This window comes from Hibiscus syriacus, unplaced genomic scaffold (genome assembly GCF_006381635.1).
Source record: "Hibiscus syriacus cultivar Baekdansim isolate YM2019G1 unplaced genomic scaffold, ASM638163v2 tig00110186_pilon, whole genome shotgun sequence".
Lineage (NCBI taxonomy): Eukaryota > Viridiplantae > Streptophyta > Magnoliopsida > Malvales > Malvaceae > Hibiscus > Hibiscus syriacus.
Window position 1 is genome coordinate 781084 of NW_024062617.1, and position 22999 is coordinate 804082.

Consider the following 22999-nt stretch of genomic DNA (forward strand, 5'->3'; position numbering starts at 1 on the left):
CTGCCTTTCTTTTCTTATTTTCAATGAAGTGGTCGATTTTAAGATTCGAAACTCGAATTTGTTGGATGCAATTTTAAAAGTGAATGCTTGAACCAAACTTCAGATTATTGGGTAATTATCACTCAACTTTCACCGTGCTCTTGTTTTAGTCGCTAAACTTTAAAAAATTTAATGCAGTTATTGAACTTTTAAATTTTTTCGTCTTTTTTGTCACTTGTTTAAAAGTTTTTTAATGGTTTGGGATGATTATAAGGTAATATATGTTCAGAATTTTTTTAACTAATTGATAATATATAGACATCCTATGCGTGCAGCTGTTCGAATTCATGATCTCTAATGACAATAATATTCTTTTTCAACATTGAAGCCTAAATAAAAAACGAAAGGGTGATGTGATCGATTTTTTGTTGATCGATATGGATTACATTTTTATTGATGAGGAAGTTATATGTTGGTATATAAATTTTTTTCTTTTTTCTTCCTCAAGACGATGCTAGTTTTTCTATTTATTTTATGTTGGTGGGGAAATTATTATTTTTGACTTTTTTTCGACGACACAAGTTAAGCTCACTTCATTGTTCTTTATTTAAAATATACAAAATTTAACTTAAAATTTAGAGAAAATTAATTTTTATATATGATTTCTGATCGATATAGAATCATGACATATAGCTTGTATCCTCTTAATTTCTCCATCATTAAAATAAAATGTCTCATTAAAGGAAATCTAAAATGGAGATTTCATAAAAGGTAAAAGAAAATCTTGGCCATTTTCATAATTTTCTTTTAAATTAGATATCCAATCCTGTCAATTTATTTAACTACGAAATGAATGCTTTATAAATTTAAAGTTAGTGATCAAAACAAGAATATAATAATTGAGCGATGAATGAAAATATTCCAAATTGTTAGTTTAATCATATTGTTTTCTCATATTCTTAGTTTAATCATCGGTCCTTGGGGTTGTTCGCAAATAGCAAAGTTCCATTGGCAAAAAGAAAATATAATTGCAATGAATGAAAATATTCCAAATTGATAGGCAAAAACAATAAATGGGGAAAATTACATCAAATCCCTCCACTTCAAAACATCATTCTTATTCAACCTAAACTTGATGCATATATCTGAAATAGCCTTTTCATTAACACTACCATTGTCATCATGTCCACTCTGAACAAGCTCCTCCAACTCCTTCGACGGCTCCAAAACCTATTAAGAAAATTGTAAGCTCGTGTTATCATCGGAATCCGTATTTTGTTCACTCCACTAGAATATCGATCGAAATGAATATATAATAATGAGGTCTTGCAAATGACAAAAGGACCTTCATCTTTGTATTTCATGCTTCTTTCCTAAAAATGGTTTTGAAATTAAAAACCGAAAAAGAAAATAAAGATAAGAGCATGAAATGGTAAACGGAAACCTTGGAAGAGCATTTTTGAGCTCTGGAAGAATCTGTGACTAATTGAAGAAGCTTCTCGCTTCCCTGCAATGTCGACATAGACAAAGAAATGGTGAGCGCACTGTTTTACTTTATACCAACGGATTGTATTAAGTGGAAGGTTAAAAAACAGTGATTACAATCGACCGAAAACAAAGGTACCAAGCTTAACAACATATTTAAAACTAGGCATATCAGTTCCTTTTTTCCTCTCACCTATGTACGGAACAGGATCTTCTACCACTCTGAAATAAAAAACAAGCATGCCGAGTGAACGAAAGCAGTAGCAAGGAACCACTTGAGAAAAAGTATTGTTGTGAATATCTTAACATGTTCAAAACAGATTATGGTTGCATATATGACTCAAGTTAGGCACTACATTACCCGGACTCGTCTTTGAGGGACGAATATGGGTACATTCAACTTTTTTCCACTTGTTTCTTGTGTTTGGGGGGTTATATCTCTATACTTTTATCTGGAAATGCGTCAAGCACGAGTATTGGACACAGTTACTTGAAGAAAAACAGAAGAGTCGGAATAACATGACTCAGGCAGCTAAAGTTGATCTGTGATATGATGGCTGACAAAGGTTATGCTAAACTGTTCGATTCAAATACTAGATGCAATAAAATATCCCACAACTACGGTCTCTTTTAAAGCACCCGAAAGTATCTTCAGGAATAATAAATCCCACCTGGAGAGCTCGCCAATGTGAATATGTGCGAAACAGGACCCAAAAAAAGGGGATGTTAGGCAGAGGTAGAACCTAGTGAGCAAGAAGATTTAAGCGAGAATGTGAGATAAAATCAGGACAAGGAAAAGTTCAAAATGGTTAAACCATAAATGATGGAGCAACAAAGTAACAACATACGTACAGCAAGTGCAGTAGTCAGTGGAAGCAACGTAACCGAACAGTAAAAGTATTTCCTGTGTATAACAGTACCCCTGAAAATCAGAGAACACTTTGGTTAGAAATAATCTTGCTTACGTGCATATTATGTTACTCGAGCTCAGGCATAATTGTCAGAAAAAATATTTCTACGTTTCCAATGTATTTGGAAGGTTGTTCGAGGGGCATATCCCCATACCCATGCTTGAAAATGTGTCAAACATAAGCACTTCAAGAAAAGCGAAGAGTCGGAGCAACATAGTTTGTATGAATTCATATTATATAAAAAATATATATCATCATAATTAAAACAACACCAAATCTCCAAAACCCCTTTTTTCATTGGATTGTTGGAGATTAAAATGTCTAGAAATCGATAAACTGTCCATTGAGGCAAAAACTGTCTAGAGATTCTGGACGTCCATATTCATCAGGATTCAAGCAGAAGGGAATTCCCGATAATCCAGAAGTGGTTCCTCCAGAAAGCCATAAACCAAGTTAAACGACCTTTGCAGCTATTCTCATGATCATTTTGAAAAATACAGGAACCTAGAAAACAACCAAGCTTCTCCACTACATTTTCATGTATTCTAATCTCCACAATATCAGTAAAGCACATAGAAAGAACAGTAGAACAATTACCTCAAGGCTATCTGTCGTAATCTTCTCCGTACAAGCCGTGCATTCAAACTGCAAAGCGTTTAGAAGCATTAGGAACAAACCAGCAATTATCCAAAATGCCGGACACTAGAAAACCAAATTCCGGTATTCTTGATCACAGTGTATTTAGTGTTAGTTTCTCATTGAAGAATCCAAATTCCATGTAGAATTCAACACAGGGACAAATCATAGAAGGATACCTACCTTTCTCCATTGCTCATTTGAATATGCCTACATGCTCCGATCATTCATTTTCTTTAAATACTCGTGTCCGACACCGGTATGGAGATTATAACTATTTTTTTATAACAATTGAAAAAAAAGAAGAGGAAAATAAATAACCTGGAGGGGTATGCAATCCGAACATTAGTGACCTCTTTGGTTATAGATTTCAACAGAATCTCAGACGGCTTAACTCGAGCTAAAAGCTGTAATCCAAACCTATAAATATCAAAACCGAAACACAATCAACATAAAATAAGGCAAAAACTCCAGTAATTCAAACCAATCATATTTGATTTTCAACTAATACCCATGGACTTGTTCTTGAAACTGCCTTCAGGTGCTTTTTCCAGACCAGCCCATGCATTATTCATCTATGTTAAAAACATGAACAAGAAAGGACTCAATGCATATTGAAAAGCACATTGAAAATCAAAAGGGTCCATGAAAATGATATATATATATATATAAACCTTGTCTGAAATGAAATCAACAAGAAGCTCAACATTGGCATTGAGTGGCTTGGGCCTGGATGAAATCTTCTTCCAGAGGTCTTTGACAGTGGAAGGAGTGTTAGTAGAGGTGAATTGTGATGCAGATTGATCAATGGATCTGCTAAAACACCAGATTTTGCCTCTAATTGGAAAAACCACCAGTCTAGCCCTCATAATGTATGATAAAATGTCAAAGAAAAAAAAAGAACAAAGAATTCAAATGGAATTCCTTTTGGGTTCAAATGGGTATTAAAAACCAAGGGATTCAAAAGGGTCTGTATATCCAAAAACTAAGAACAAGAAACAACAAAAGATATCCTTTTTTACAAAGAATTCAACACTTTTACAACGAAAAGAAAATGGGTTCTGTTTATGAGTAAAATCAAAGCATTTAGTTATGCAAAGCGAGCGCAAAGATAAAGAAGAAGAAGAATTACTTTTTATTTATTTTGTTTTGAAGAGGAGAAGCAAATGCTTTTGAAGCTTGTTTGAAAGGTTCAAAGTTCGAAAATTTTGTTAGAGAAAATGTGGGATATTGTCTGTTGTCTAGGACTATATAAAATTTAGAAGATTGAAAATGGATTGTATCAACTTTAGTTTAATACACATTTTGGACCCTAAATTAGAGTTATATTCTCATTTTAGCTCTTACATTTTTTTTCAAATGTTACCCTAAAGTTTAGATTCATCAACGATTTTGGCCATTTTGTCTAATATAATTAAAAATATTATATGATCTTTTAATCAATTAATGATTATTTTAAGGATAATTAAAAATAAATTAATGATTTTTTTGTATTTTAATATATCTGAAGTTTTCCAATTATTTTTTAATAAGTTAGAATAGTCAAAAAGATGTTTAAGAAAATGAGTGAACTACAGTGAGGTTTTGATTTAATTAGAAATTAGATTTAGAGATAAAAATTTAAATATTTTAAAAACAAATATTGATTTTTTTTTTATTTTTGAGAATTTTTTTAAAAATTGATTACAAATTACGATTGAAAAGATGATGAAGAAAAATTAATGCAAAAATCGAATAAAAAATATTATATGATCAAAACATTCTGAAATTCCTCAAAATATAAGTTATTTAATTTATATATATTTATTCTTTTCTAGTTTTGTGTTTAAAATATATTTATTTTAACTTGACTTTTACATGTCACTCAAATAAAGAAACTAAAAAAATTAAGTGTTAAAATGAAAACCACGCCATACTTTAGGGCTAAAATGAAAACTTTTTATTTATTAATTTCTCTGTTCATAATCTTAATCCCCTAGTTAATTATCCTTCCTAAAAGCACAAAAATAACCCAGAATCTCTCTCGTTGATCCATTCACTTTCCTTAAAATTTTCCCGAGAAAGTGACCCTCGTACCTCAAAGAGGAAAGGAAAAACATTATTAAATGTGGTGGAGATCTGCTTCTTTCATTCTCGACAGACAGCAAGAACAAAACGCCGCCGTTCCACCCAATCCCGAATCGCTCTTGCTCTCGTCTCCACCTTCTTCAATGGAAGATTCTCTCCAAAACCCTAAACCCAACATTTCCGCTTATTACCAAACCCGCGCCGCCCACCACGCCGTCGTAACAAGCGATTGGCTCGCCCAGGCTCAGGCCGCCGTCAGCATCCAAACCAACGACGACGACTCGTCTGTAAGTGATGGGAGAATCGCCCCGGCCGCTGGAGGGAGAGGAGGCGATAAGGCGTTTAGCGTTATTGATGAGTTCAATAGCTGGAGGAAGCAACCAGATTTGGCGGAGGCCGTGGCGGCCATCCGTGCCCTCGCGGCGGTTATTACGGCTAGCCAAGCTACTACCATGATGGAGCTTGAAATTGAGCTAAAAAAGGCTTCTGATTCGCTCAAAGTGAGTCCTTTACTTTTTATTTATCTGAAAATTTCTTTATAAGTTAAACACTTTTCATTGTTTTGATAATGACTGATGAATTATACTGTCAAACTTAGTGAAATACGGAAATTTATAGAATCATATGTGTGTGTTTAAGCGCTGAGTTACTGGGTTTCGGGAGTAAGTGTCGAACATGAGTAGGCTCAAAATTTGCCCACGTTTTCGTGTACGTGGAGGATCTTTTAGAGACTCCCATCTCCATCCTCATGTCCAAGAATGTGTTTAGTGTTTCCATATGTACTTCAGGAAAAATGAAGAATCGGATTATCAAAGTTTAAGCTACTCGCTTGAATCTTATACAAGCTAAGACATGTGAGAGTTTTAATGTGGATATCCATGTAATTGTCGGACATGGTAGGCTCAAAATTTTCCAAGGTTTTAGTGTTCGTGGTGGGTCTTTTAGATAATCCCATCTCCATCCTCATGTCCAAGAATGTGTTTACATATGTACTTCAGGAAAAAAAATGAAGAATCAGATTAACAAAGTTTAAGCTACTCGCTTGAATCGTATACAAGCTAAGACATGTAATTGTGTATAAAAGCTAGCTTTTACCATATTGCTGTGTAGGACACGCACTGGTTAAATGCTAATCCATGTATGATTGTAAAGGCCTAGTATACTGCATTGTCTTAATCATTTTTTCTTTTAAGTTTTCAAATTTGTTCTCGAGTTTCCAATGGCATTATAAGTGATGTTAGCACCATAGTTACGGAAGTATATTATAAGTTGCTTAGGTTTATTGATATGAAGTCATTCTCATTATTAGGTGTCCGGCATTTTCAACCATTGGCAATATGTTTTATGATAATAGAATGGTGCCCCAAAGCAATCCTTTTATGTTGCCTCTAGCTGTTTAGCATTTGTATATTTAAGAGAAGTCATATTGTAAACGGTTAAAGAATGACTTATTAGATGCATAGCAAGATGATAAATAGAGTTGGGGAAAATATTGGGTGCATTATAAATATACGAGGGTGTTTTGTTCTCATCCGCTGCCAGTGTGTGTTAGATTTACAAGTTACCTGTATGGTGTATGGTATTTTGGAATGTGTATCAGATATACCCTTCTTTTATTTTTAAAACACAATCGCACTGTTGTATAGAATTTGTACTTATTAGATTTTTCTTATAATCAAAATGTCGAGGCACTAAAGTTTGATTCATCAGGTGTGAATTTGGTTGGAATTTAACATATCTTTTTTCTGTTACTTTGGGTGAGGAATCCTGTTTTTGAGATGCGGAAGATGTGGAAATAAGAGAGTAACATGTAGAACTTATCCCAGTTCGTTCAGTTTGAGGGTTTAATGTAGTCTTTGTTTGCATCACTGCTAACTTGATGTTTGCTTTCCAGGCATGGGACACTACCTCGATCTCTTTGACAGCAGGTTGTGATCTCTTCATGCGGTACGTGACTCGAACATCAGCTTTAGAATATGAGGACTTCAATTCAGCTAGGTCTCGGTTGATAGAGCGTGCAGAGAAGTTTGGGGAAATATCTTGTAAGGTATTTTGGGTTATCATTACTTTTTATGATTTAACTTCAGTTATACTTCAATCATTCTCGTCCTGAAGACAGTATTCCTGAACATTGCAGGCACGCAGGATTATTGCAATGCTATGTCAAGATTTCATATTTGATGGTTGTACCATTTTGGTACACGGATTCTCCAGAGTTGTCCTTGAAGTATTGAAGACAGCGGCACAAAACAAGAAACACTTCCGAGTTTTCTGCACAGGTTCAGCTTTCTACATACCTCAGGACTAAGTCAAATGTGATGTTGTCATCCAAAAAGGAGTCGAGTCATCTTTTGCATATGTTTATGATGAGTTTATGACCATGCTTTCAATACAGAAGGAAGGCCCGACAGAACAGGGTTACGCTTATCTAACGAGCTGGCAAAGCTTGATGTCCCGGTAAAGCTTCTAATAGACTCGGCGGTGGCATATACGATGGACGAGGTGGACATGGTACTTGTCGGGGCCGATGGAGTCGTTGAAAGTGGGGTATCATAAATATGATGGGAACTTATCAGATTGCATTAGTGTCACATAGCATGAACAAACCCGTTTACGTGGCTGCCGAAAGCTACAAGGTGATTAAGGCTTCATTCTTTTTCTCATTTTTCCAAAACCATTTGAACTAGGAGATTATGGTATAGACTCATAAGAAAGAATCCGTATCGAGAAGTCAACGGTTTTTTATTAGCATATGATGTTTTTCTTTGCAGTTCGCCCGTCTTTATCCGTTGGACCAAAAGGATATGGGTCCTGCCTTACGCACTATTGATTTCGGGGTACCTATCCCATCCAAGGTTGAGGTCGAAAAGTCCGCTCGAGATTACACCCCTCCTCAATATCTTACTCTACTCTTCACAGATTTGGGTGTTCTCACTCCTTCCGTTGTTAGCGACGAGCTTATTCAGCTATATCTGTAGTGTTGATTGGCCGACGAAGCTCACCACTTGTTATGGTTTAGAACTATATGGAGACTGCTTATGTAGTGAGTGGGATTTGTGTTTTTGATGATTGATCACTTGATTTGCATCACATGCATAAAACCAAAGTTCATGTATCAAATACATCATTAAATACAAAGTTCATTAACAACTAGTCGTGTAGTGGGATGAACTATATCTTTGAAACAAGGTTAAGGGTTTGAATATGGGTATTTGTGAATGAAATAAACTGAATTAAGAGGCTTTCCTCCAAAATAAGTTTATGTAAAATTCGATTTAGATTAGTCGATCAATAGATCATATTTCAGTAGTTAAAAAATACAATTTGAAAATTTTGAAATCGTTTAAATGTTTTGATTCATGTCCAATATCTTTATTAATATATTTAACGATTAAAACTTTTTTACTGATTAAAAAAATTTTAGATGAAAATTTGTTATATATTTTGAATTTATTTAAGATTTAATATTTATGATTTATGTAAAGAGAATATAAAATTTAATAGTTAAGAATTCATCAAGTAGTTATAAAGAGTGAATGTTGTTCTCTTTAGAGGTCCTGAGTTTAAGCAGTTGCGTCTATAAGATATGTGTGCATTGTTAATGATTAAAAAATATTTTGAATATATACTACTTTTTATTTAGATCTCAAACTATTTAAAAATAATAATTATTAAAATATTTTAAATATAATTTGAAAATTTGTTTAAAAAGAAGCTTTGTGCAGCATATATATATATGTTCTTTGTCCTTGCCGTCCGCTATTAAAGCTTAAATCAAGATGTTTTAGTTGAAATCATAGTGAAAGCGATTTTCTTAAATTTTAATGAATAGATTTGTAATAGAAGAAAGACAAATAATAACGATGATTCCTAACATTTAGTTTGTTAGATTGAATAGTAAAGACTTTAGTCTTATTTAAATAAAATTTCAATATTAAATTTTGTAAATGGAAAAATAGAAGAGAATTTTGAATTTTATTAAGAAGTTTAACTCAATTCAACTTTAAATATAATCAAGATTCATATAATTATTAAATATCGATATTTAAAAAAATAATTATAATTAAGTCAAAGGAAAAAAATTAAAGATCTATAATAACTTATTGTAAATCTAAAAATACTCGAATTGTCGTAGAATATTTTGTCAAGATATTTGTTTTTAAGGTGAAAAACATTAAACATGTTTTTTTTTTATATATATTCAAGGTTTTTCTAAGGTACAACTTTTGTACTTAAATGACATCCTTCTTATGAATTATAAAAGAGGTGTTCTTTTAATCCAATATTCTAAACCAGATCAGAATATGGATCTAATTATAGATTGCTTTTTCTCCATTAAAAGCAAACAAGATTTCTTTTGACCTACGAGTGTTGACGTTGACCAACAAAAGCTACTTACAATTTAGGCAAAGGAAGGGTAGTTTCGGTACACCCTCGGAAAATGATCACTCAAAATAAGACCGATATTACCGAAAATTAACGCCGGTGACGGAATCTTCACATCCCACCAATCAAATCCTTCCACGTCAACCTCCCTTCTCCACGTGTCCCCTATGCAATGCCTCCTTCACCGACGCCGTCACTTCCCTTCCCGTCCACCGATAATAAAACACAAAATACCGAAATTTTCCAAATTTTCCGTTTCTTGTCGAAACCCTAAATATCCCCCTTTTTTGAAATTATTGATTTTTTTGGGTCTCCAATGGAGGATGGCGAAGAGATTCAATCGTACCCGTCGGTTGCCGCTACCGGATCTCCATCGCCGTCTTCGCCGTCCAATGGTCGTGTAACCGTGACGGTAGCAGCCGCACCTCCTCCGAATTCGCCACCTCCGGAAGAGCCGGGTCAACACGAAAAGGCGATAGTGCTGGCGCTTCCACCTCCACAGAAGCCGAAGAGCAACGGCGGTGGAAGGGAGGACTGCTGGAGCGAAGCCGCCACGAAGGTTTTGATTGATGCGTGGGGAGAGAGGTATTTGGAGCTGAGCCGCGGGAACTTAAAGCAAATGCATTGGAAAGAAGTGGCGGATATTGTGAGTAGCAGAGAAGATTATACAAAAACTCCGAAGACGGATATTCAGTGTAAGAATCGAATCGATACGGTTAAGAAGAAGTATAAGTCGGAGAAAGTTAAGGTTGCTGCCGGAGGCGGGCTGAGTAAGTGGGTGTTTTTTGAGAAATTGGATCAACTTATAGGATCCTCCGCCAAGATTCCTACTAATTCGGCTTCCCCCGGTGATGATGGCGGTGGAAGTGCTGACTTTTTGTCTAAAGTACCGATGGGGATTCCGGTCGGGATCCGGTCCAGTTTGAATCCATATCGAGTTTCTCGAGTTCAAGAAAGACGACAACAACAGTTCCAACAACAAAAGCAACCGAGAATTGTTGTATTGAAGAATCAGAGGAAACAGGGTCTGGTGGACATGGATTCCGAGGACGACGATGACGATGTGGATTCGGTCGATAGTTTACCGCCACCTCGGACAGAAAAAAGGGCAAGAAGGGTGGCTCACAAGGGTGCCAGTTCAGGTGAAAAAAGAAGAAAATGGGGGAATTCATTTAGGGAAATAACTCAGGCGATATTACGGTTCAGCAAGGCGTACGAGCAAGCGGAGACCGCGAAGCTTCAGCAAGTGGTGGAGATGGAGAAGCAGAGGATGAAATTCGCCAAGGAGATGGAATTGCAGAGGATGCAATTTTTCATGAAGACTGAGCTGGAGATTTCACAGTTGAAGCAAGGGAAAAAAAGTGCTGGAATCTGCAACTCTGGTAACCATCATAGTAAAGTTAATAATAGTAATAACAACAGTAATTGTAGTACTTGAGTTTCAGTAGGATTGGAATTTGATTAGTGGGTTAGATTTTATGTGCTTATTTGTATGTAATGAGTAAAGACATTAGATTTGTATTGGAATTGGTAGCTTGTTTTCTCAAGTGTAGTTATCATGGTTTTCTTTGTTAACATAGTGTGTGTACCTTGTATTGTGTTAGTGACTAGATGCCCAATTAGATTATCTACATATGGTCAAAATATAAGAATCAGACAGGTTTCAACCCAATGGTTGATTTTTTTTTTTTTTGAATTTTGGGTTTAGGACAGATCGAGACAAGTTTGTTATGAAGGGAATCGATGTCGAGACAGAGTCGGAGTGAGTTTTTACTTCAAAAGTCATGACAGATTTGAGACAAGTGAAATACCATCAAACTTGAGGTATTGGTAGGCAAGGAGAATGCGAGTAATTACAAGGGATTTTATAGGGGTGAAAGAGCAGGAGGAGCAATGGTGGTTGCAAACGCAAATGAAGAACCTATGGCAAGACATGGCAAATCATCAACAGCATGTGATTAGGTAGAACTCTACTTCTAGGGCTAACCATCAAGAAGGGTTATGGAATAAAACTTTGAACTTGTAGAACCGTCAACTTCGACATATTTGAAGCAGGAAATGCAAACAATCACATACAGAGATCATATAATAAATAACCTTAGATCTTCTCAAGAGATTAGAAGAGTCGGTCAAACAAAAAGCTTGTATCTAGGATTTTAGTACTCTAAAAGTAAATAACCAACAGATAGAATTCGAATCTGCTAATGCCTTTTCTTAAAGTATAGGGGTCCGCCACATGAGTATAGGGGTACAAAACCTCCAAGGATCCTTCAAATACAAAGAAAACCTGGAATAAATTGACTGACATATACTAGTATCGGACACTATGACTCGAGTCTGAACAACATAGAAATAATACACTCAAATTCAAGTTTTATACACATCAACAAGGAAAGATAAGGGGTTCATGGGTGAACTGGAGATATAGAACTTATCAAGAGAATTATTTAGAAGCCCATATAACTAGAAGATTGATATACAGCAATTAGAAAGCCTCACCTGATCAGTTATAGACATATTTCTTTAGAAGCACCATCCCAGGTCTCAATACATTTCCTAATTGCCCTTCAATTGATCTTTTGATTTCGTTCGCTTTTCTCTATTCTTAAGAAGCAAAGATGGTTTGAGCATGACTGGAGTTCCAATTTTGGGCAAAGCAAATATCAAAAGGCTCGACCACAGCTTGGCACTTAGCCTGACTCGAATCAACGATATCTGAACTATTTTGGGGTCTCCTTTCATGGGATGGTTTGGGTGTCTTGGACTTGTGTACTGAATCGGAGATGTTAATCTTGTTGGAGAAAGCATGGTGCAGTGGAGCTGTACAACTCTCGATGAAAGTTCAATCTGGTCTCTCTGAAATCCCAGGTTTGAGCCCGTAGAACAATGACAGGCAACCATCATTAAGGACAGCATCAGGAGTGCCCAATATTTCAGGAGTATCATTTTTCCCTCGAAATCCAGTACCAGCAGGCAATGATGCTTTCGGCCTATATTAGTAAACAGGGGCATTCTCATTCTTAGAGTACATTAAACCACTCGGCAACCTGTTGGAAACCGTCTCCCTTGTCTTTCCGGCATTCCATCAACCCGAGTATAATGAGACATTTCACAAGAATCGCCAAACTGGAGATGGTGATAAAAAATATTTAAACCGAGGGGAAAAAAGAACTTTTTCATTACTTATGACCTATTATCCAAACATTAGCACGTGAGAATCCACCATCGCCAAACCTCATAATAAACAAAAATTAACTCTGCCTTCTGTAATTAATGGAAATTATATAAATTTAAGTGTATATCAGTAAATTCCTCAAATTTTGCCACCTACGCTTTTTACAAAGAACTAAACCTTCAAGTAATGTACTATTTTTTTTTTAAATGAAAGAAAAAACGTAAAATTGAGTAATTGGTGAAGTTAGAGCAGAAGCTTACAGGGCTGTGACTGTGATCGGGAGGACTGGCCACCGTGAGGGGTTAGCCCACGGCCGGGATACATGTTCGCCGGCGAATCAACGGGGGAGGTTATTTTTAAGAATATTGGCGAGGAAATATAGTAGGCAGGAATCTGAAAAGCTATATATCTAAACTCATATTTAAATATGATTTTTTTTTCAATTAAATTGATATAAATACAAAGTAATATCTGTTCAATTTAAATATGATGTTAAATAGAAATGAAAAGTCTTACATACAATAAATAAATGGTAATCTAACTATTTAGTCATCTAACTATTGATGTATTTCTGTTTTCGCCATTTAAATACTAAAATTATCATTTTAACCATAAACATTAGTATTTTATTCTGTTTTAACTCTAACATGACTCGTGTTGCCGAGTTTGTCCATGTTTGTTGCAGAAACAGTGTTTGAAATTAAATTTAATGACTCTTTGGTTGGTTGTTGTGTTACAATTATTTATCAACTATGTTGTTCTAAATTTTTACTTTTTAATATTTATTTTTCTCTAAAAAGTAATTGTATATGAAAATATAACTTCTTAAAAATCTTTTAATTGAATAAGATTTTGTCAAACCGATTTATACAATCACAACGAAACGAGAAGTCCGAGTAAGATAATTTCTTGATGCTAGAGATGACAATCCAAATCCCCCGTTGAAATTACTATTTTACCCCATTCTCTCTCTCTATCTATCTATATATATTGATATAAATTTGATCTAAATTATTAATATTACCCTCACGATAAATTAATCAATTCCAAAAATTCATCAATGTTACTATTTTAGATGGGTATGAAACGATTTTAATAATTATTAAAAGAATACGACTTAAAGTACCCTCTTATTTGACCTAAATTATTAATATTACCCGTGTAATAAATTCTTCAATATTACCATCGTACTCTAAATATTCATCAATATCACCCTTTAACAGACAAAGCGATGAATACCACCTTCTAACAGACAAAGCTTCACATACATGTCTATTTCCCCGAGCCTCTCTCCAAGACAATGCCCAGATCGTTACGCCTTCATGCGGGTCAAAACTAACCCGACAAATAATTTCGCTACCTTAGGACCATTATAGTTACGGCCACTGTTTACTGGGGTTTCGGTCGCTGACCCCCTGTCATCAGGTCATCAACTTCCTTAACCTTCTGGCTCTGGGCAGGCTGAAACTATCTTCACCACCACTATGACAATCCACAACAATGCAAATATAACAAACTGTGACAATCTGCGACACTGACGTGATAGTAAATGATGGCATGACATAAGTGAATTTTTAGATGGGTATGGAACGATTTTGATAATAATACGATCAGCCCGATCTGTTATATATGAAGTTACTATTTTACCCCATATAAGTATTACTAGAATAAAAATATAAAATTGCACGATAGAATAAACCTTGTACTACATATATTGGGATTTGGGACAGCAACCATATGAAATATATATGAGTACATTGAAAAAGCTTCAAGATAGATAGCCATTTAGAACTCGAAATAATACCAGGAAATACATATGATTGACAATCAAGCAAACATATACGTATGCTATGTATAGACAGATAGAAATTAAATAGCAGGATGCAATGCCATCCCGCTGCTAAGAAAAGAACGAGGGGAAAAGCATATTAAAAAGCCTCCTAAATGTCTTTTTTCTTTAGAACTCGAATAAAACCTGCAAATGCGAGGGAATTAGGGATATAATAAATTACCACACCATCTCTGAATTTCGATTTACTGATAGTACATTAGCTGCTGGGCAGCAGCCACGTTCTGGAATCCACCGTCGTATATGGCCTGGCTTGCTCCCGCAGCACCAACTCCCATTGCTGTTTGCTTGAGAGGGTTCTGTCCCGGAGGGTGCATTAGGGCGTGAACACCGCCCATTTTGTTCATGGCAAGTTGACGCTCGTAGGCTAAAAGGTCAGTGGCTGAAAGCCCAGGTAAAGGTGCGGCGGCAGGAGGAGGAAGAGGATTTGAAGCTGTCCCGGGTGGTGTAGGTTTGCTGCCCCACGAACACTGCATAAAGCAAATTAATGATGCCGGTTTCTCATATTCTCATTAACTAAGGGATTAAAATTTGAAATAAGTTGGAAGTACACAATCTACATTAGTCGGACTCGGGTGTGCAAGATTCTGATATGTATCCGTCACAAGTATAATTAGATTTTTTAAGTGTTTTTCATGCATTTGAAGGATCATTAAAAGTCATATCCACATAATAAATGTCAGATTTAGATCAGCAAAAATGAATCTAATTAAAAACGACCATCCATTGCTCATTTTAGGATCCTTGTCCGAACATAAAAAGTATGCAAAGAATTCCTAAAACCAAACACTTAAAGTATTCAGATTTCAAGTAAAAGAGGAGAACAAACCTTAATTTGCTTGCCGCATAAATATGAGTGAGCATTCGCAGTTGAATAGCCAAAGCTGCCTCAGCATGAGTACTGTATCTCACAAAGCCAAATCCTTTTTCACGCTGGACTCGAACCTCCTCAATCACCCCAGCACCAAGAGCATGGAAGTGATAGTAGAGTTCAACTTGGGTGACCTGCAGAAACAAAAAAAAAATGGTTTTATTCGAGAATGTAACATGATCTTTACAGTACAAAGTAAACACAAGGGAAACTCTTGCAAGCGCTCAAAACTACATTAGAAGATGGGATTTCTTGGGTTCCAAAAACAGACAGCCGTTTCGAGCTCATACCATCATTGGTTGAAAATTTAATGAGAAGGATAGGAGAGTTCTCAAGATTAACATAAATTACTTACCTTGGGTGCAAGATTGCCGACATAAACAGTAGTATATTGAGGATTATTCTCAGGAGCCTCGTTGTTTGTTGTTGTCTCTTTACCATCCTCTGAGTCCAAAGCTATGAGGTGTAAGTTTATTTCACATTTGGCACAAATTTGAAGAAGCCGTAAAAAGGTAAAATAAAAGTAAAAAAAAATAATAGTAACAGTTTTGAGATTTGCATTAAAAAAAGCAATAATAATGTGAATGTTTCGAAAGCTACAATAAACACACCTGAAGAGTCATTGGTTAGTTCTACGACACTTTTGGCATCAGAGCTATCATCGCTGGTACCAACACCCTTTGTTGCCCAGTTACAACGAATCTGTCGACTGCCAAGCCACTTGCCTATAAAAATAAATCAAAGAACCTATGTATTTTAATGCAATATCAGCTAACAGAAATCTATGCCAGTGGCAGTCTGTTTAAAAATTAGTGCTACCTACAATTCTTCAGCTCAGCTGCAATAATATAATGAATTGATACTATAAACATGGTGCAATTAATGACAAAAGAAAGGAAAAACTTTTTTCAGATAACTCTTTCAGCAGCCTATTAATACTTCAAAGCAGGAAAGAAATGAAATCACATTTTGACACGAAAATTCACAGCTTTATTGATAGGCTAAAGCAGTGGTTAATGAACATAAAACACGTATTGCATTAAAAGCATTAATCTTACCATTTAAGTCATTAATTGCACTTTGTGCATCCTGAACAGATAAAAGAAGTCGATATCAATAGATGAAGCAACATTATAATGGAAGAGAAACACGACTTAACCAAGAAACAGTACCTGCTGGTTGCGAAAGGAAACAAACCCAAATCCTCTTGAACGCCCAGTTTTCTGATCCCACATAACTCGTGCATGCCTGAAATCAGAAAAGGCATCAGTTTCTTCATTCATAGATCACTCTGAAAGTAACGTGAAAAACATTATTTGAGGTTTCCTGACAAATGAATTTACACTTAGCGGATAATTTATGCATTTAGCTTTAATAAGTTACAGCACATTTACTGGTATCAATAACAAAGGAAACAATGCTTACGAACAACTGGGATAGACATAAAAGCAGGCGAACAACATTGCATCAGTAACCTCAGGACTGAGATCCCCAACAAAAATGTTAAAATGGCCTGCACCAATTATGATAATATCAAAAAGTAGATTAAAAAATCCAACTCATCATGAATATTTCAGAGATTATTTTTGCAAACTAAAACATGCACAAACCCGATGTATCCTCTCTCTGACCACTAGCATATGCCCAATTGACCTTGATAGGCTGTCCAAATCTGCAGATTACATGACGTGAGGTAAAATCACACTCAAAATATAGTAAGGGGGGAATTAAATGTTAGCACTTACAAATGCCTTCCATTAAGAGATAATATAGCAAGGGCAGCTGATCTGCGATCGAAGTAATGGATAAATCCGTATGACGACTGCTAAATGAGAGTGAGAAAACAAAAGGCATATCAATCATATGACAACCAATTGGCTAAAGGAAAAGAGAGAAAGACTAGTAAAGAAAGTTAACCATAGAACACTTACAACATCCTCATAATATATGGGGAAGAAAAGAGGACACTAGTTTGAAAACAATACCTTTTCCTTTCTGACAAGCTTGCAACTTTCAACAGGACCTGTACTTGCAAAAACCTCTTGGAGTAGTGGTTCAGTCACTTGTGTATGGATGTTTCCCACATACCTACAGTTTCTCAAAATAAAAACTAGAAGTTTAAAAAGAAAAGAAACAAAATAAAAGGCTATAAGTAACTTCCTGAGTTATTAGAAAGAGGACAGAAAATAAAAGCTATAACATTCCCAAAACTATTCAATCATCAAGTAAAAGAGAAAACAGCTCAGAACTTAGCATTAAGGGTAGCAATAACATTTTTCAATCACCAGATTCATGAAGGAAAGGGCATACAATGTATATTGTTATAAGCATAAAAGTGACTAGGAAGTTGCTCAATTAAGAAAGGGAAACAGAAGACGCACAAAATGCAGATGAACAAGGAAATTGGAAGGAAAAAAAATCTAGGCAAACACTCACACACTGCGGCAAGTACTTGGATCAAAACCAGGTGGCAGATTTCCACTTGGGATTGGCTCTATCTGCAAAATAAAAATGTGAAAAAAGGGAAAATAGATATGGGGAAACAAATAAATGATGTACAAAATGTCCCTTCCCACTCAACCCAATTCTAAAGAATTTGAATCAAAGAAAGAAGATGAATTTTTGAAGGTATCCAACACTAGCTAAAAAAACAAGATGTTAACTACAACCATCAGAGACCAAGGCAACTTCTCCAACCTCAATGAAAAACACTTTCAACTTAAACCCAAAAACTACTGTGTCTGCTTGCTTAGTCACGAAATTAAATTCAGGAACCATGTTTTACGTTCTAACACTTGTCTTAATAAAAAGAAAAATAAATAAATAGATTGCAATTTTCATGGGATAAAGATATAGTACATGTAAGCATGAAGAAACAGAAGATTAGTTGTACAAGAGAGATAGTATAGGGTACTAAAACACATCCAATCATTTCTCAACATTTGCAAAACCAGAAGATTGGGATCACAAGTTAAACAAAACCAAAGTAGGAAAAACAGCAGTAAATGAGAATGAAAACACCTATTGGTTTTCCAATGGCAACTTCAAATAAGTGAAATAATATTGGGGCTTCATGCAATAATGAAAATCTAAAATTATTAAGAAACAGAACAACCTCTCATCAAATTCCTAACCGAAAATGATGAGTCTTCGCTTACAAAAGACAAATACTTGTTCATTTAAAAAAATGCAACAAAAAATCAACTTTCCAATCGATAAAGCATGTCAGAGCGCTGAAAGCAACAAAACGGAAATAAAATCCATTCAATTCAAGCTAAACCCCATAGAAAAAGCTTATTTTCAAAAGCTAAACCATCGCCACATAAATTCCCAAACTAACCCTAGCTCCAGTAATCAATTACAAACAAGAAACAAAAACACGAGCTCGAAGACAAAAAAGAACGCAAGATCCAACAAATCATTCCTAAAAAAAAGGGATCAAAAACCTCTACTCGAACAAAAATAAAATAAAAGAGATAATAGATTAAAAAAGTGTAGAAAACCTGTGGAGGAGCTAAGATGCCTGGGTGATAAAGAGACTGTTGTTGGAGGAGAGCTTGTTGCATCAAGGCTTGTTGCTGTTGCTTCAGCCTCTGGTGCTGCATTGTTCTTTTTCCTATTCAAGGCGATGTTCCAGGGAAAATTAATCCGGTTGTTTGGTTTCCGAGAAAATTACCCCTTTTTCCCCTTCTCTGTCTTCGCTACGGTTCAATCGTAATCGAGAAAGCGATAGAAAAAAAATAAAACTATGAAATAAAATAAATAAATGAATAAAGGTGCCTTAGCCCTTAAGTGGGGATTTGTTACTTGTGATCTAATCAAAGTTTTTTATTACTAATTTGGGAACTTTTAGCATAGATAAACTCATATTAGACTTTCTTCACAATAATATCACTTTCTAACAAATTATGTGAATTTTAGTACTTTATTTATACATATGTTACTTCATATTTTAATAAATTATTAGGTAAATTACATAAACGATTACTTATCTTTTGTTTTCGTACACTTATATTCATTAAATTGAAAAAAATATAAGTTTTGGTCACTTATGTTGTCGTCCTGTTGAGTTTTAGTCACTGAAACGTTATATATTATTAGTTTGATAATATGACATATTAATAAAACAATTTAAATTTTATTTTAATTGTTGAATTTTATATAAAATACTAATTATAAGCTTTTTATAAAAACTTAAAAAATAGCTTATGATAAATCATCAATTTACCCAAACCCTACCTTCCCTCCTCACCCTCCCCCAGCTGTGGCTGACAATCATGACAATGATAAGTTCCCCGGTATAAACTCTCCTAATGCTAGCTTGAAACTGTCACAAACTGAATCCTCCATTACCAAATACGTACATAAAAACACTCTTATATACTTATATTCAAAAGAGAATTTAAAAACCTTTATTTTAAAAAGAAATATTAGATAGAAATTTACCTTTTACTGTGCATGAGGCAAGTCTATGATTTTGGGCGCTGGAAATGAAGTGACGACTCTAGGTTTTCGAGATTCTTCAACTAAGCTAATGAGATGATTGACAAAAAAGAAGACAATTAAGGCTGAAATGATGTGGATACCTAACATGATTTTAAAATCAGTGTTAGGGATTCGAAGTGCGTTGTCGTGATATTTGGTTTAATTTCTGCAGAGTTCAGAGTTTGATTAGTTTTAATGAAAGCGTCATCGTCTTTGTTGAACTCAGTGGAGAATTTGGTTTTGAACCGAGTGTTTTGCCGAGCATCGTCGATCATTCTTAAATTAAGGTCTCGATAGTTGTGAGACTATGGATATTTTATAGCACTGATCGATGGACGATGGAGAAAAATGGAGCAACAAAGAGAGTGCGGGTGAGATTAGGCGTCAGACTTGGTGATGTAATAACCGACCGCCAGTCACAATTGCGCATACAAAATTCATCATACGGTGTGCGGTGCAAGGGGAGGAAGGTAGGGTTTCGACAAAAAACAAGTGAAGAAAAATATTAAAAATAGTTAAATTGATCATTTGTACCTAAATTATTTTGAGTTTACAAAAATGCCTATAAATAGTATTTTATTTAAAGTTCGGGGGTTAAAATGAAAATTAAATCATTTTACTAGTGTGTCACGTCATCAAACTAACAACACTTGACGTCTTAGTAATCAAAACTTAATAAAACGATAACGTAAGTAACTAAAAGTTAATGAAACGGTAACGTAAGTGACCAAAACTTAATAAAACGATAATATAAGTGACTAAAACTTAATAAAACGATAATGTAAGTGACCAAAACTTAACTTTTTTGAATTTGGTGAGTAAAAGTGTACAAAAATGAAAGGTAAGTGACCATTTCAGTAGTTTACCCTAAATTTTTTAAGAGATTAACATGTTACAACAATTAATTTGTAAAATAAACTATCAATTTGGGCCCTTAATCATTTCGTGTGATAAATGAAATTTATAACTGGACCTGTTTAGAGATCGAACTGATTTCGGAGTATAATAGTTTGCATGACATTTAAGAGAGTTTGAACAAAACATTGAACTCAAAATACGAGTTTGGATAAAAGAAAACTTAAACTTATAATAAAGGGCAAAGTATACATACGTCACTGACTATAGGATATTACTTTGGTGAGTCCTTCAATTATTAAAAGTTATAAAATGATCCTCAATGATACTATTTTGTTGAGTCACCCAACTGTTAAAAAGTTACAAAATGATCACCTTACTATTCATATACTCCAAACTCGTCCTTTTTCGTTAAAAAATGGCAACCATCTAAGTTGAACGTTAACTTACTGAGTGAGATATAATAAAACATATTTTAATGATGTCTATTGGTATTATTATTGCTTTCAAGTACTAGCTCGACAACATAATGTTTCAAGCAATAAACGGAGACTCGATCCACGAAATACACCTCAAATGGTTATGAGATCAGATTTTATCATATCTTGATCAACAAGTTAACGTTCAGCTTAGATGACTGCCAACTTTTTAATGAGAAAAGATGAGTTTGGAAGAAGTGAAGAGTCGGATGACCATTTTGTAATTTTTAATTGTTGGAAATTCAACAAAATAATGTCCTATAATTGAAGAATTCAACAAAACAACATCTTATATTATTTGAGTACTTTATCTTATAATCACCCTAGATTAATAAAAAAATATTAACATGAAAGATCATAAACATACCTCAAAATTAATCTTATCGAATAATTATTGAAAAAGAGTGAAATATTAGCATGTCGAGTCTTTAGATGAATTTTTATTGATTTTTAGATGAATTTCGTGAAAAACAAAATTCTATTAGAAGAAACAAATGTTTTGATATTACATTGTCAATAGGCGAATTGTTTAAAAGTTCAGTGGCAAATTTAATATACTCCTAAAATTCGGTGTTTAAAACATCATTTTAAACATCAATAATTACACCAAAATAATATTGTTTTGTCCATGTCATCACAGTAACAAAAAGATACATCCGTATCGATTTAATATCGCAATAATGTAATAAAATCAAAATTTAAATCTTATATTATAATTAAAGCAATTAAAAGATAAATAATATAAATGATATATTACTAAAGTTTTTTCTTTTTAACTATATATTACCAAAGTTAAATTTATCTTATATAGTTTACCGTTGTGATTTTTTTTTTTTGCTACTCAAACACAAATGTCTTTATCGGAAAGAAAACACGATAAGGGAAAAAAACATTCCCCTATATGCCAAATCTTTTAAATGTGGAGGACACAAAACGAATTTATTTATTTATTTCCTAAAAAAATGTCAACAAAAATCAACAGTAGAATCAAGCAATAATTGGTCGATAAAAGTGAAGTTATGGATGTTACTAATCCTTAGTAGTTAGGAGTCTTCAAATCTGATAAAATCACTGTGAAATTGTGGATGTTACTAATTCTAGTAGTTAGGAGTGTTCAAATCTTGCAAAATCACTGTGAAGTTGTGGATATTACTAATGCTTAGTTGTTAGGATTGTTCAAATTTGGCAAAATCACTTAAATATCATTTTGGGAAACATAAATTCTTCATATAATTATTATCATAATTTATTCTTTTAAACAGAGTGGTCTTTACAGTGCTGCAGGAAAATCGCATGGACCATTCGTCGTCTTCATGAAAACGCATGAAGATTCGACGTCTTTTTACTAAGACGCATGCATGCACGTAAGCTAACAATGCCGCAGTTCAAACATGTCTTTCCAAAGATGTTGTGTAATCCGGGTATCTTCTAGAAGTCGTCAGATACTCTAACATTTTTCATGATGTACTCTAACAATAATTGAGAAATAATTTTCCCAACCCTTATATTAGCACTTTTTTTTCTACCTCATCATGTAAGAAAATTTTCCGTTCCAAACCTGAACAATTTATCTTTAATTTCACATGATTAATCATATAAATTTAAATTTGATTAATGGTAGAAATTTTAAGAAAAAAGTTATTCATCAATTGGATCGGTCTAATAAAATTAATTGATCTTCTGAATTAATTAAAATTCGATATCATAGATGATAGTATTATAGAAATTCTTATATTATATTTCGGATTGTGTTTATCTCTTTTTAAAGCATTAGGGAAAAATAATATATTGTTGTGATTGTGTTGTTTAATATTTATTTTA

The 22999-nt window shown here is 34.3% G+C and overlaps 2 protein-coding genes and 2 pseudogenes across 3 annotated transcripts; 2 read left to right on the top strand and 2 right to left on the bottom strand.

Moving 5' to 3' along the window:
- Positions 1-987: 987 nt before the first annotated feature.
- Positions 988-4232, bottom strand: LOC120217250. The gene is made up of 8 exons (XM_039214437.1): positions 3686-4232; positions 3531-3586; positions 3333-3431; positions 2973-3020; positions 2317-2386; positions 2136-2207; positions 1424-1486; positions 988-1209 (listed from the first exon to the last, which is right to left on the bottom strand). The coding sequence occupies exons 1-8, from the start codon at positions 3878-3880 to the stop codon at positions 1063-1065; spliced, it is 750 nt and encodes a 249-aa protein (XP_039070368.1). The 5' UTR covers positions 3881-4232; the 3' UTR covers positions 988-1062.
- A 766-nt stretch (positions 4233-4998) lies between these two features.
- On the top strand, positions 4999-8249 carry LOC120217248 (annotated as a pseudogene).
- A 1151-nt stretch (positions 8250-9400) lies between these two features.
- On the top strand, positions 9401-11413 carry LOC120217249 (trihelix transcription factor ASIL2-like). 2 transcript variants are annotated; one of them, XM_039214434.1, is made up of 2 exons: positions 9401-10846; positions 11178-11413. In XM_039214434.1, exons 1-2 carry the CDS (start codon positions 9781-9783, stop codon positions 11228-11230), a joined length of 1119 nt encoding a protein of 372 aa, XP_039070365.1. In that variant the 5' UTR covers positions 9401-9780; the 3' UTR covers positions 11231-11413. The 2 variants fall into 2 exon arrangements, with proteins under 2 accessions (XP_039070365.1, XP_039070366.1); XM_039214435.1 differs by having other exon boundaries at positions 11173-11213.
- Positions 11414-14383: 2970 nt separating this feature from the next.
- Positions 14384-19106, bottom strand: LOC120217246 (annotated as a pseudogene).
- Between the last annotated feature and the right edge of the window lie 3893 nt (positions 19107-22999).